Source organism: Lytechinus pictus, chromosome 5 (assembly GCF_037042905.1).
Source record: "Lytechinus pictus isolate F3 Inbred chromosome 5, Lp3.0, whole genome shotgun sequence".
NCBI lineage: Eukaryota > Metazoa > Echinodermata > Echinoidea > Temnopleuroida > Toxopneustidae > Lytechinus > Lytechinus pictus.
The window spans coordinates 10,985,865-11,000,583 of record NC_087249.1 but is presented as its reverse complement, the minus strand read 5'-3'; the positions used below and the strand labels follow the sequence as shown (position 1 = coordinate 11,000,583).

General features: G+C 37.0%; 2 protein-coding genes across 2 annotated transcripts in view; both read right to left on the bottom strand.

Moving 5' to 3' along the window:
• LOC129261802 (pregnancy zone protein-like) overlaps positions 1-889 on the bottom strand; it is a 52,082-nt gene extending 51,193 nt beyond the window's left edge. Inside the window, exon 1 of the mRNA XM_064099800.1 lies at positions 839-889. The gene's annotated coding sequence lies outside the window, so the exon portion shown is untranslated. The remainder of the gene's footprint in view (positions 1-838) is intronic.
• Positions 890-11,637: 10,748 nt separating this feature from the next.
• On the bottom strand, positions 11,638-14,040 carry LOC129260523 (uncharacterized). The gene is made up of 2 exons (XM_054898490.2): positions 13,856-14,040; positions 11,638-13,390 (listed from the first exon to the last, which is right to left on the bottom strand). Exons 1-2 carry the CDS (start codon positions 13,961-13,963, stop codon positions 13,154-13,156), a joined length of 345 nt encoding a protein of 114 aa, XP_054754465.1. The 5' UTR covers positions 13,964-14,040; the 3' UTR covers positions 11,638-13,153.
• Positions 14,041-14,719: the final 679 nt, after the last annotated feature.

Below are 14,719 nucleotides of genomic sequence, written 5' to 3'. Positions count from 1 at the left end.
TTAATTTTTTGCAGATTTTACAATAAGGACCAACTTGACTGAACCATATAGTATTAAGCAATGCTTATTCCACATGTTCGGGGATGAATTAATTGTTTTTTCACTTGACAATGAGAAGAGAATTAGAATATTTCATATTTCACATAATAAAATACAAAAGAAATAGTGAGTGGATGATGTCATCAGTCTCCTCATTTGCATACTGATCAGGATGTGCCTATAACTGTTTTGCGAAATGAAGCGAAACTTTAAAATGTGATAGTTTTCTCATTTTACATCCAATTTTGATGAATTTTCAGTGCTATACTTGTTAGATTTTTCTCTTTTTATTAAAAACGATGTTTTCTTGGGGTGGACTTGCCCTTGATGATGATGATGCACAGCATTTGTATAGCGCCATATATCTGTCAAAGACTTTCAAAGGCGCATTTGGGAGAAGCCAGCCAATCTGGGTCGCCTAGAAGGGCGCGCACACAGAACTGTGACCCGTTGGTCTCTCCTCCTGATATAACTGATTGGGGGAATGCAGGTGGACCACTACACCGGGGTTTCCCCCTACTCTTATTCGAATAGTGCAGTGGGTTCTTAACGTGCAAAGGTGGTAACTCTCCTCTACACTGGCCTCCATTTAACATCCTATCCGAGGGACTGAGTGTTTTCCACTGCAACATAGCTTGCATCTATGAAACAGGGGAGAGACAATTACACACAACGCACTGGCTTCAGTCATCCGCCCGGGGTAGACTCAAACCCACGATCTTTGGTTCGACAGGCAGACACTTTACCGACTGAGCCAACTTCGCTCTCTCCTTTAAATAATAATGAATGAAATACTTACCGGAGTAATGTCTGGTTTCAGATCTTGGTTGATATTAAGAATCCTGAATTTCACTGAAGAGGTAAAGCAAGAAAAATATATATTTAACAAAACAGAAGTGTAGGGTACATGGTTTAATTCATCTTATTTCATAGCAATGTCAAATCCTCATTCAACATTTAACCATTTGGAAACTTATCATGAGAGTAACTGAAAAACAAAATCATAACCCTAAACTTTGGTTAATGTTCATTCAAGAAGTTTCCACCAATACTAAGCTTCAAGAAATGCAGATCAATTGTTTGGCTGGTAATACACATGGACAAAGGACGGCTCAGAGGCAGCTATCCTTATGTGTAACACCCCTCTTATTTTAAAGATGGACTGACACCGGCTCGGACCGAGTCCAAGCCGGCATCACGGCGGCTTCAGTCCTGCAATTGCTATGTGTATCCCTCCCAAGTGGACTCAGGCCGGCTTGACCACTGAACTCGAAATAGCGAACAATATTTATAGCTATTAATGAACTGTGCAAGAACAATAAAAATGTTTACAGAAAAAGTCAGGCGACTAGTTTCACGTAAATAGGCAATGTGAAGCCAGCTTAAGTGCAGGAACATGTGTATCAGGGGGTATAATGATCTCAAGGTGGCTTCAAATTGCAGAGGTGAAGGCGGCTCAAAAGCCGGCATCAGAACTCGCTTCAAACCCGACACATGTGTATCAGGAGCCTAAGACTGTGTGGATTGCGGGTACGAATTGGCCTGAGATCCAACCCACAACTTCCCAGTTCATGGGGCAAGCACTCTACCACCAAGTCAATGTGTCTGATTGATGTCCTAATATCCATAAATTTTGTCTGTTTTTCTCTTTGGAAAAATATCCTTCCATGAAGTGTCCCTTTAAAAAATATCTGTGCACATATATACAGACAATTACAACCCAATCAGCAACTTTCCTCAAGCGATGGCTTTGCATAGTAAACAAGATTATGAGGGCAGATATTATAAAAAAAAATCATACCACTCAGCCAATTTGACAAAAAAGCAAGCTTATTATTAAAGGACAAGTCCACGCCAACAAAAAGTTGATTTGAATAAATAGAGAACAATCCAATATACATAACACAAAAAATTTCATCAAAATCGGATGTAAAATAAGAAAGTTATGACATTTTTTAAATTTCGCTTAATTTCACAAAACAGTTATATGCACATCCCGGTCGGTATGCAAATGAGGGAACTGATGACATCACTCACTCACTATTTCTTTTGTATTTTATTATATGAAATATGAAATATTCAAATTTTCTCCTCATTGTCCTGTGAAACAAAGTTTTATTTCTCCCTGAACTTGTGGAATTACCATTGTTTAACATTTTATGGTCCAGTCAAGTTGGTCCTTATTGTCAAATCTGTAAAAATCGAAATATTGTATAATTCAAACAATAAAAAACAAGAGAAATAGTGAGTGAGGGACATCATCGATTCTCTCATTTGCAAGTGACTGAATTGTGCATATAATTATTTTGTGAAATATAAGTGAAACATTAAAATGTCATAACTTTCTTATTTTACATCTGAGTTTGATGAAATTTTCAACATTATGCTTGTTTAATCTTTCTCCATGGATTCAAATCAACATTTGCTGAGGAAGACTTGAACTTCAAGTTAAAAAGAGGCTTATAATTTAATAACAAACTAAACAATACAGGCCTCTATCAATACTAATTCCCCGCATTGATAAGCATTTTCTAAATGTTGAAATTTGCAAATTTAGGCTAATGAAGACAGCGCATAAGGACATGAATACGGGTTAAGTAATCACACCTGTAGCTAGTTTTCCTTCCAAAGGAAGCATTAGCCTATCATCATCTACTTATCTACGATTTCCTGAATACCCCTAATACAATACAGTCCTGACTGAACCGAGTCTATGACCTGTCAAGAGGGAGGATGTAAAGGGGCTTGAGGAACCCCACTTTAAGCCTTCACACCTACATGTATGAAAAGAACCTTAGGCCACTGGCCTTTTCGATGGGGACTTGGGGAGTAATGTCCCCCCCTCCCCCATCATGAAAAGTGCCATGTCCAAAGGAGGGGGGGGGGAGAAAGAAGAAGAGTGAGAGAAAAAAATGTATTTTTTATTATGTTGTAATATTATTTAAAACCTAAAACTAATTTGATTTTCATTCTAAAAAGGGGAACATTTTCACTCCCTCATTTCGCTCGCTCGATTCGCTCCAAACTTTTCAGAAATGTTTGTCCCATGTGTATAAATATGGGACTTTAATGAAGTGCACACTTGGACTTAATTATTGGGAGGGGGGCTTTAAGAACAGGTTCTTTACTTTTTAAAAAAGGAAGTAGAAATGTGCAGACTTTATGAACAGGTGGGTATTCAAATCAGTTTGAATGTACACCAAGAAATAAATGCCAACAGAGACATGCAGATGAGACGTTCTTGCCAAACCATTCCCATAAAACTGTTATTTGATTTGCAAGAGTCAAGGTCTAAGACGTGTAAATAGGTCTGTAAGTCTAGAACCTAGAAATCAATAGGGTTTCCATGACAACATCAAATAAGGCTTTTCACACTTTTCTTGTTGTCAATAAGATTAAAAGACGGAGATGTCATGTCGGGGAAGGGTGCCATGCTGGGAGAATTTTAGGGAAGGTCAGGTTTGAGTGTGGAGAGGTTTAACAGCAGGGCGTGACACACATATCTGGGCAATCAAACACAAGACCAAGAATTGGATTTCATTCTAGGATCATCATCATTCCTCGCTCATACCCTATTCGTAACATGAGATTGAGAAGATGATCCTTGCCCCTCTAAACAGTGAATAAGTTTCAAAGCAGGTGAGAAAGGGAGATCTGTTCCCTTTCTGTTATTTTTTTAATTAAGAAAACACTCAATTTGGAAACACACTTCATAAATCTTCATGAAACGTTTTGCAATGTTTAAAGAGAAAAATAATTTTGTGTGCTTTAACAAGTTTCTGACTTTCTGCCGGTGATTGAATCATGAATCCTGATATAAGAGTCTCATTTCATATATCCTGTTATAACAAATTCATGATGATGTGCATATAACTGTTTTCACAATATATTGATAAACTTTAAAATTAAATAACTTTGCTATTTCTTATCTGATTGTCACGAAATTTTCAGCATTTTGCTCTGTGGATTTTACTCTATTTATTTAGATATAAATATTTTCAGCCCAGACCATCCCTTTAAGTTGTCACTTTTATTAACTCTTCCCATTGATCAGGTGTTTTTTTTTTCATGTATGGCCATGTGAAAGAGGTTTAATGAAATATATCATGGACAAATAGTTGTTTTGAGGGTATATATTTGGGGTGTATTTCTAGTGCACAACGTGGCAAGTTCTTCATCTGTGATATCACAAATCTTGGTCGCACTGACAATTAGAGAATCTCTGTAGATTATGCGATTCTTTTTTCAAATGCTCATAATAATGCTTTTTAATTGTCACTCTCTTCAAATTTTGATTGATCCTATTGTTTGTTCGACGGTTCTCAAACTTTCATTGATTTTATTCTTGGAGTTTTCTGCTTTCACACAAGCTCACATTGGCAGTTACATGTGACTTTTAGGCAGACCTATCTGAGAAACACCCATCCCCCCAAAAAAATCTATTACAGATACATGTAAACATTAAGCAAAAACCTCTTCAAATACCATTGTATTTTGTTTTGGAACATCATAAGGCATGGATAAAACATGTTGAGACTGTTTGGGTTTTTTTGGCAGCTTCCAGAGAATAGATAAACCATGTGTTGTTACCTTGACTTGGAAGAATTTTTTTTTGTCCAAATGAATAAGGCCAAAGAATATTACATTAACCTTGTGCCACTGTGAGAGCTGCTCAGAAACAGTAGGGCATAGGAAGATATACCCTACCAGCATAGCGCAATGTCTGGAAAGGTACACACTGAAGAAACATTGGAATTTCAAGAAATAATGCCCAAGACTAAAATAGAGCTGTCACAATATGCTTATACACATTTGAACATCTGTAAACGCTGATCCATCTAAACATGGTCAAAGCATTTTACAACAAAGAAAACATCTCTCAGTGCTTACAATCTAGAGAGGTTATAGAGAAAATAAATAAGTTTTCAGTTTGAATAATTGAGCTACATGTAAGGGGTATGAAATGATGTTGCTGGGGAGACTATTCCAAACACCCACATGTACATGTATGACATACAACCAGAGTGATTTATGCATTGTTGACCTTTCTTGGACAGCTGTCTAAAAGTAGTACAAAATTACAGAACACCTCTTGCCAAGAGGTGAAAGGTGTCTAAAATTTTTGAGTTATGAAATAAAAAGTTCTTTTACTTCGTAACTTTGAAAGAAAGTTATGTTTTGCTGTGACAGCTTGCCTAACATCTAGAGGATTTCCATAAAACATCGCACCATGCAATCTAACAAAAGTCTGAGCTTTCATCAAAACCACAGCTTAAAGCCAAATTATGGAATTATCAGCCAAGCATGAAATAATCAATGCAGTATACAGATTTTTTTAGGAATAATACAAGGAATGCACTATGTAGATCTAAATAAAGAAGCCAAATAAATTGGACTTATATCATGCCACACTACAATTTTTCCACAGAACATAATTTCTTAATAATGGCTTGTGGCTATGATTTCACGTGGGACATAAAGATATTTATAAAAATAGGCAATTGGTCCTTAACATGTGTGTAACACATGGTTTCATAAACATATTTCCTCTGATATATATGGATACTGACTATGCATACACTACAACTTCTACAAGTATATAGATGTACACGTTCATAGCATTAATATTTTAATTTTCAAGAAACACAAAATAACCATCTTAGTGCCTCCAAAACCCAAGGACATGTCAAACTTTTAATTTTACAAAATACATTCATTTTTCTTTACCAATAGTATCATGGTCCAATTATTCGCAAACTAGTAAAAACTCCAGAAAATGGGCTCAACAAGAACATGAAAAATAGTGGATAAGAGACAAGTAGGAATACACTAAGAAAGTTTGCTTATATTATTGGATTTGAATAACATGTGTTCATAGATGTACAGTATTCTTTTAATATTAAAAAGGAAAGGAAAAATATCATTTCAAGTGCAAGACATGCTTTAACCTTGAACAGCATAGTGGGAATCCTCGATATACATGAAGGTGTGTAAATAGAAAGTATCTTCATGAGTGAAAAACGGTTAACAAATAAGAAAAAAGTGAAATAACCAAATAGGTTACATAATTTTGTGGAAATTCATTAAAGGACAAGTCCACCCCAACAAAAAGTTGATTCGAATAAGAAGAGAAAAATCCAGCAAGTATAACACTGAAAATATCATCAAAATCGGATGTAAAATAAGAAAGTTATGACATTTTAAACTTTCGCTTAATTTCACAAAACAGTTAATTTCACAAAACAGTTCGCTTAATTTCACAAAACATCCTAGCTGGTATGCAAATGAGGAGACTATGACGTCATCCACTCACTATTTCTTTTGTATTTTATTATATGAAATATGAAATATTCTAATTTTCTCCTCATTGTCAAGTGATACGATTAATTCCTCCCTAAACATGTGAAATTAGCATTGTTTAATACTATATGGTTCAGTCAAGTTGGTCCTTATTTTCAAATCTATAAGAAATGAAATATTGTGTATTTCAAACAATAAAATACAAAAGAAATAGTGAGTGATGGACATCATCGACTGACTAACCTAGTTGTGCATATCATTGTTTTGTGAAACATAAGCGAAACTTTAAAATGTCATAACTTTCTTATTTTACATCCGATTTTGATGAAATTTTCAGCACTATGCTAGTTTGATTTTTCTCTATTTATTCAAGTCAGCATTTCCTGGGGTGGACTTGACCTTTAAGAAGACATGAAACCCCTTCTTTTTCAGTGTGAATGAGCTTTGAATCCTTCTCAAAGATTTGAGGTATATATTTAAATGTAAGCCTAGGGTACACAAACACATTTGAAGAAATGTAACCTTTATATTTTTTAAGCACTTTCATTTGTTACAAGGAATGTAAATGTACATTTTAGAAAGTAGGCCCAATTTCTTGTAACCTCATATTGTGTAACAGGCAACTTTTATAACACTGGCCTTGACATTTCTTTATCTCTACCTGTTACATGTATGTATACTATTCATGCACAAGAATGGACGTAGGATAATGGAACAAATGCTTGACCATAAATAGAACTGTCCATGTGTATGCCCCCTTCTGTGGTTATTTGTAATGAGGTAATTTGCTGGTCTTAACAAGTAGTTGAAGAGTGTATTGATCTTTTAACAATATCTGACCCAACACTTGAAAAGCCTGAGATTTCATTCATGCCTTAGGCCCCTTTCACAATTGGTGATGTGACTGCTTACAACCATACGGATTGAGTGCAACATATCCTATATAACACCGCAAACGATCTAGCACAGCAATTGTGAAAGCTCCATTAGGCTTTAGGCATATTCAGACTGACTCAAAGTTTCAGAATAGTCAGGTATTCCCTGATCAGGAAATTTCCCCTGAACTAACCCGATCAGATGATGTTAGGTATTTTTGCCAATGTGAAAGGAAAAATACTTGTCAAAGTCAAAAAAGAAAATTGATAAATAGTAGGTACTTCGCAAAATTAGAAGAACATTTTCAGGTATTATCGCAGGGTGAAAGCAAATTACAGGAGATTCCGCCACCCATCGAGAAGTTGGGCGCAGGCGCTGTGGACCGTGTTGCTGATCTGAGCCAGCTACATGGTATTTTGAATCGTGAACCTCTCCTGATAACTTCAAGAACTTTTCATCACCTGTGAAAGTACAGTCCACCAGGTTGGTGTATCATCGAATTGTGCAGGAGTATGTACAGTGCTGTGGAAGATCTATTCTACGTGCGGTTAAAAAGAATTAGCGCAGTATTTGCGCAGTTGGATTTTCTGCAACTCAGCCTTGAAGCTGGCTACTGAAGTGCAGTTAACTGTAGGTTGGTGCGAATGTGGAAATTAATATTCAGGTACTTTCATACCTGAAAAGTTCTTGTTTATTCACAGGTATTCTGGTGATTGAGTCGGTCCAAATACGCCTGGTGATATAACTTTGTTTCGAGAGGGGAAAGGGATTGTGATCAATTCATTTTCCCATTCATCTTCAATCATCCATAGATCCTTCTGTGTGGCTTCCTAATCCTGGCATTCACACTATCCCCACTTACCCACTTACCATGGGAAGGAAGGAGAGATTTACAACCAGCGTCCACACGTCCCCGTCCCCCTCCCCATCTCCGGGGGGGGGGGGGGGAAGAGGTGTGGCTGACATCCATGTTTGATGAAGAAGTTTACTGTCTTATTTGTGCATGCGCAATAATGAATAAACAGCTGCGCCCAGGGTACTACATAACTTTTTAGAAGCACTTGCCCAATCGGGCAGGTAAATTTTTAAATAGTTATAATATACATGTACTTGCCCAAAAATCTATTTGACCTTTTTCTCTCTTTTGACATGAACTGAACTACCTTGTTATTGCATTCTTTTTCCAAAATGATTTTATCTTGCCTGCCATGACCAAAATTAGGGTCAATATCATATCGACCCTAATTTTGGTCATTCTACTGTGATAATTTTGCTTGCCCAGTTCGGGCAAGTAGTTTTGGTCTTTACTTCAAAACACTCCTTTTACTTGCCCCGGGCAATCGGGCAAGTGCTTATGTAGCACCCTGCTGCGCCCCATCACATTATAAGCCTAGGTTGCCTATATCCTTCCTAAAACCAGGGGAGGGGGGAAAAGAAAACAGGAGAAAGGGAATTTTTCCATGAGCATTCAGACTATGAGTTTGCCAGGGGATATCCCGGTAAGTGGGACATCTGCCAGGGGATGTCCAGGCAAGCGGGAGATGGTCTGAACACAGTGAATCTGTCACTGATGCAGAACTCAGACCTATTGATGATGGCTGAATCCATATAATTGACCTATCAAATAGAATTAGTCATAGCATCTCACAATGACTTGGGGAACTCTTCAATCCCTGTGATCCACCTACAATGGAGGTACATTTACAATGGGTTCATACAAGAGATCAACAGGTACAACTACAAGACACATGTCGGCCTAAATGGATGCTTTGAGGGGCAGATATAAGAAAGCACTGCCAATGGCTGCTTCTTTCGAGTCATGCGGTCAGAATATGTACGGTGTAGCCTAAATCCCTGATTGAGCCCTGTGCACAGGAGGTCCCTTTCAGAACAAAAGTTGAAGTTGTGCTACCAACTTGTCGGCAACTTGTTGATCAAAGTTCCAATCAGGGTATAAATAATGGGGAGTGAAATCAACTAATCTCACAACATTTTCTTGACCCCGTACTATTGCTAGCCCTGTACTATCCTTAAGCATGTACTATATTTTTTCCTTTGTAACAGGCCAAATTACCTGCCTATCACAAGTTTTTCTCATACAGAATTCAGTAATCCAGGACTAGTGCTAGCCATTCATTGGCATTTATCTCTTATTGGATAACAGTGCTGGCATGCATCGAGCACTGTCTTTGGCTTGGCAAGATTTCTTTTCTCACAGCAACTCTTAACCCTGGACTTTTACGCTTAACACCGCAATTGCCTAATAGCTAACCCTGCTACATGTATTTGCTGGCCCCAATAGGTCAGGTTAGCTATCTGTGGAAAAATGCTTTGAAGCAAAGAAAGTGGGCTAAGTTCAACGCCATGATACAGGTGGGACTAATTTACCATGTAGCACCACTTATAGTATGGGGTTAAGGAAAATTTTGCCTGGGTGAGAAAAGCATTTAACCTCTTTAATGATTTTTTTTCTTCATAATTTGAAAAGTCATGAAGAAGACAATCATCCCCTGTTCCCCAATCCTTCGGATAACAAGCGGAGCAGTCGACGCTATCAGAAAAGCGGCGCCTAGTCTCGCTCTGCTATGCAGATGAGACGAAAAGAGGGAAAATGAAAATCTTGCGATTGCTGTTCCTTTCACATGAATTGAAAAACAAGGCAAAAGCGATTTTGTGCCCCCTTATGAAAATAACCAGAAATATCGTGATTTGCGAAGGCACGCAACAGAATTGTATCAAAACTTCATTGTGAAATGACTGGGATGGAATAACACTTGTCATAAGAGTCTTGCATAAAAACTTTAATGTTGGCCTCATAATAAACTTTGACCATACCATGTGACCTCCCAATACAATAGCATGCAGGTCTCCTAGGTACATTTACCAACCAAGTTTGGTTGAATAGTGATTTACGGTTGCAGAGTTATGTGTCATAAGAGAGTTGCACGGAAACTTTAACGTTGACCCGAAAATGACCTTTGACCTTATCATGTGACCTCCGACTGCAGCATGACATGCAGGTCTCATAACTACATCGACAATCCAAATTTTGGTGAAAAGTGACTTGCGGTTGCGGAGTTAGGCGTCATAAGAGTCTTCCATGTAAACTTAAACGTTGGCCTGAAAATGACCTTTGACCTTACCATGTGACCTCAGACTGCAGCATAACATGCAGGTCGCCTAAGTACATCTACCATACAAGTTTGTATGAAAAGTGATTTACGGTTGCGGAGTTAGGTCTCATAAGAGTCTTGCATGTAAACTTTAACTTTGGCCTAAAAATGACCTTTGACCTTACCATGTGACCTCTGACTGCAGCATAACATGCAGGTCCCTCAAGTCCATCTACCATCCAAGTTTGGTTGAAAAGTGACTTACGGTTGCGGAAATGTGACCTCCAACTGCAGCATAACATGCAGGTCCCCCAGTCAATCTACCATCCAAGTTTGGTTGAAAAGTGACTTACAGTTGCCGAGTTAGGTGTCATAAGAGTCTTGCATGTAAACTTTAACGTTGACCTGAAAATGAATTTTGACCTTACCATGTCACCTCTGACTGCAGCATAACATGCAGGTCCCCCCAGTCCATCTACCATCCAAGATTGGTTGAAAAGTGACTTACGGTTGTGGAGCTATAAGTCATAAGGTTTGTGACGGACGGACGACGGACGACATTTGGATCCCTAAGTCTCGCCTTCACCTCTGGTGGGCGAGACAAAAACACTTGTAAAATAATATTTTTACTTTGACTAAGATCATTTCTGACAGTCATGGGAGGTCTGAATTCCAGGAAATGCTAGGAAAACATTCTAATGAAGAGAATTACTAAAAGGAAGACCCTATCTTGAAATCTTCACAAAATATAATGTGATTCAAAATTTGGAGTTCAGCTTGCAACTGCCACAGACATGTTTTTTGGCAAGTGACTGCCACCAGGGAATTCCACAAACTGTCCCGGGGAAAAGAGACAAGATATCTGTCTCATCGGATCATGTAATATAAATGTCACTGTCACTTTCACTCCGAAAGATCTATCTCCATTGGAAACAGAGCAAATACAGTACAAAGTGCTAAACACGAATGAACAGAGCTAGCTTTAGGAATTGTTATTCTCTTTTTGAAGCAACATCTTTCTGTTATATTCCTCATCTCTTCTCTGAGACACTGACAGGCTTACCAACAATGCAGTATATTCAATATGTTATGTCATCACAGGTGGAACACTTGTATAACCAGGACATTATGACACAACTTGTATGCTACAAGAAGGGCTAGTGTACAAAGAAAAGGAGATTCGGTTTGTAGGATATCCTCCCTTATAAATATAGATAATTTATGACATTTTGAGGAGTGACAACTTTCTGGGAATTAAAAAATGTCTAATGTTTATCAAGTGATAACCCTATTTTTTTTTTTTTTTTTTGGGGGGGGTATGGGTCATTCAGGAAGAAGTTCGGGAAACCCATATAAAATTGGGAATGTACAAGAGACTGCAAACATCAAAACAGTATTTCTATACTACATGTGTTACAATTATTTTCTCTAGCAGAGAAAAGTTATTAAGTCAAAGATATCTTTAGTGTCAGCCAGTCAGGATGATTTTTAATGTTATTAATATTAACTCACAAGAGGCGTATTCATACCAACTTGATCAACAGAATAAATGTATTATTGAATTACGAGAACTTGTTCACACTCAAACTTGCCCAGTTATTCTTTTCTGCATTCCCACCGGCCTGAAACAGACATTATTCGGGATAAGTTTTCAGAGTTAAGAGCATGCACAGTGTGGTCTGATTAGCAGGAGAGGCGCACAATTCAAAATCACATACTCGGCAGCCCACGTTGCTCATGAGCCCAACTACTCACTGGGTTGAAAAAGTTTTCATAATTTTTGCTTGAATACTGCAAGAGTGCCTGCAACCTTGGAAAAATACTTATGAAAGTTCTTGTTAATTTTCTATTTAGGGGGTATTCTCTTTTGGGAATATTACAAGTTATTTGCTTTCACACTGCCAAAAATACCTTGTATCTTGTGATAAGGGTAAATCAGGGTAGATTTCCCAAGCAGAGAATACCTGGGATGCATTTCATCAACATTTTTATCTGACGAGTTGTCAAATCTGACAACTTTCCTTGATTTTGATTGGCTTAGAAGCACAATTCTTATGGTATCTGTCAGATAAAATGGGACTTATCAGAAAAAAGGTCTGACAAGTCATTTCATGAAACGCTCCTGTGGTGTTCTCGAAATTTGAGGTGGTCTGAATACGCCTATGAGAAACACAGACATACTAGGGAGCATGATCTGTGAAGCACAACAGGTTATTGAACTGAATCCTTTCCAAACTTATCTGAGTTTACTGAAGACACTTAAAAGGGGATCTGACAACTGATTTGACACCTGAATAACCATCTAATCTCTGCTCTTCCAGAGGGCTTCAATCAATATAACACTTCATTATCACAATGGGCTCTTAATAGCAGTCTTGAAATGCAGACCCATTCATTAAGTTCATAAAAGAAGAACAGCAAATAAAGTGTTCAAACTTGGTTGAAGAAATATACTGTGAACTTTCTTCATTACTCAAGAAAAGTTAATGAGAATAAATATATCCACATCAAGCACCCGTTGCATAAAAAACTTTGCCATGAAATAACTCTGGCAAACAAAATTATGCAATTGAAAATTACACATTAAAATACTCTGGAAAAAATTTGCCAGAGTTTTTTATGGCAAAAGTTTTATGCAATGGGTCCCAGGGTCCTGTAACACAAAGGTTAACAATTAATTGTGCGCCTGATTTTCATGATTAATTATACATTCCAGTTAATGCAATCCTTGATCTAAGGGGCAACAAAAAACAAAGGAAGAGAGAAAGAGAAGGAATTTATAGGAAAGAGGGGAAAAGGGAAAGAAAGAAAGAACAACAAATGTTCTAGTAAAGGTCAAAGTTGAAAGGCCAATGAAGGATTGACCCGATTTCTTTCCTTGACTGACCTGTTTGCCCAGGTTTGTAGACTGGCTTGTCCGTCTCGATGAACATCTCAGTATTGACACCATTGATAGTAACAGTTCTCCTCTCGATCACCTCAAAACCACTCTGGGTAACCAAGGTCCTCCTTAACTTGACAACCAAAGTGGCATGCATCATCTCATATTCTATGGAAGGCACCTACAAGAATGCAAAGATGATAAAAAGATAAGATAAGATGATCACAATGATGTAAAATGATAACGAGATAAAATAAGGATGTAAAATTGATAAGAAGTTAAGATGAAAAGATGATAACAAAATAAAAGAAGATGCAAAGATGATAAGATAAAATGCAAAGATGAAACAGATAAGATAAGATAAAATGAAATGTGAAGAGATATGATAAGTTAAGATAAGATGCAAAGATGAAACATATGAGATAAGAAAAGATGAGATAAAATAAGATGAGATAAGATAAGACAAGCTAAGATAAGATAAGCTAAGATAAGAGGAGGTAATACAAAATAAGATGAGATAAACATAGATAAGATATTTAAAGATGGGATGTTCAAAACCTTAAAACAAGGCATTCAAATCTTTATATTAATGTTTAAAATCCATTTATTTCTATGGTGAAAAAACCCAAACAAATCTCCACTATACCTCAAGATTATAGCAAGCCATTTTGAACTCCATGAACTGTATTGGTAACTTGGCCATTGCAGTGAAGTTATCCATGAGCCTAATGGCCACCTCCAGAGGGCCAGTCATGTTCTGTAAGCTGATGCATATCGTCTCGACACTCTCGGCCACAAAGACTTTGGGAGCTATAATCAGGTACCCAGTGTCAAAGCTTTAAAAAAAATATGAAAAGAAAATACAAAAATAAAATTTACAGATACTACCGTGATTATCAAATTATATCAAAGATTTCTACTCCATTTTTTTGTATTACTTACAGCTCAATGTTTTGCAAGTTCTGTATTCCAAAATAATGTACAAAAAACTTAGTGTTCCAAAGGTTGGTTTGTTATCCCAAAAATGTAATATGGTTCGTTCTTCTGCTTTGTTAATAAAAAACATTGATAAGGATTGTTATCTGAGGAAGCGTTAATAAAAAATGTAATAAGGTATATGTTACTCAAAAAGTTTAAAAAAGTTTAAGTCTAAAAATGAAGAAATATTTGTATAGTTCCTTTAGTTATTTTGGTACTAGCCATGGCATGTTTTCCTTCAGCAAGAAATTTATCCACATTGTGCAGCACTTGACCCGGGTGAGGTGAATGGGTACCTGGCAGGATCAATTCTTTGAATGCATGGAGTGCTGAAATTGTAGCCCCAAGCTACATGTACAACAAGCATAATGAAAATTGCATTTTGTAACCTCAGGCAAAAAGTGCAAAAAAATCTAGGTTTATCGCTAGTAATGTTGTTATTATTATATCACCATTTTTAATTAATCTAATTTCATTTTCAGACTATCAAACCTTAACAATAACAATTCTTATTTCATTGTTGGATGAAATT

Bases quoted from the DNA above. Each gene is read 5' to 3' on its own strand.
- LOC129260523 (XM_054898490.2), bottom strand. From the start codon at position 13,963: ATGACTGGCCCTCTGGAGGTGGCCATTAGGCTCATGGATAACTTCACT. The intron at 13,391-13,855 runs GTATAGTGGAGA...GCATTCTTGTAG, and splicing joins TGGCTTGCTATAATCTTGAG to GTGCCTTCCATAGAATATGA.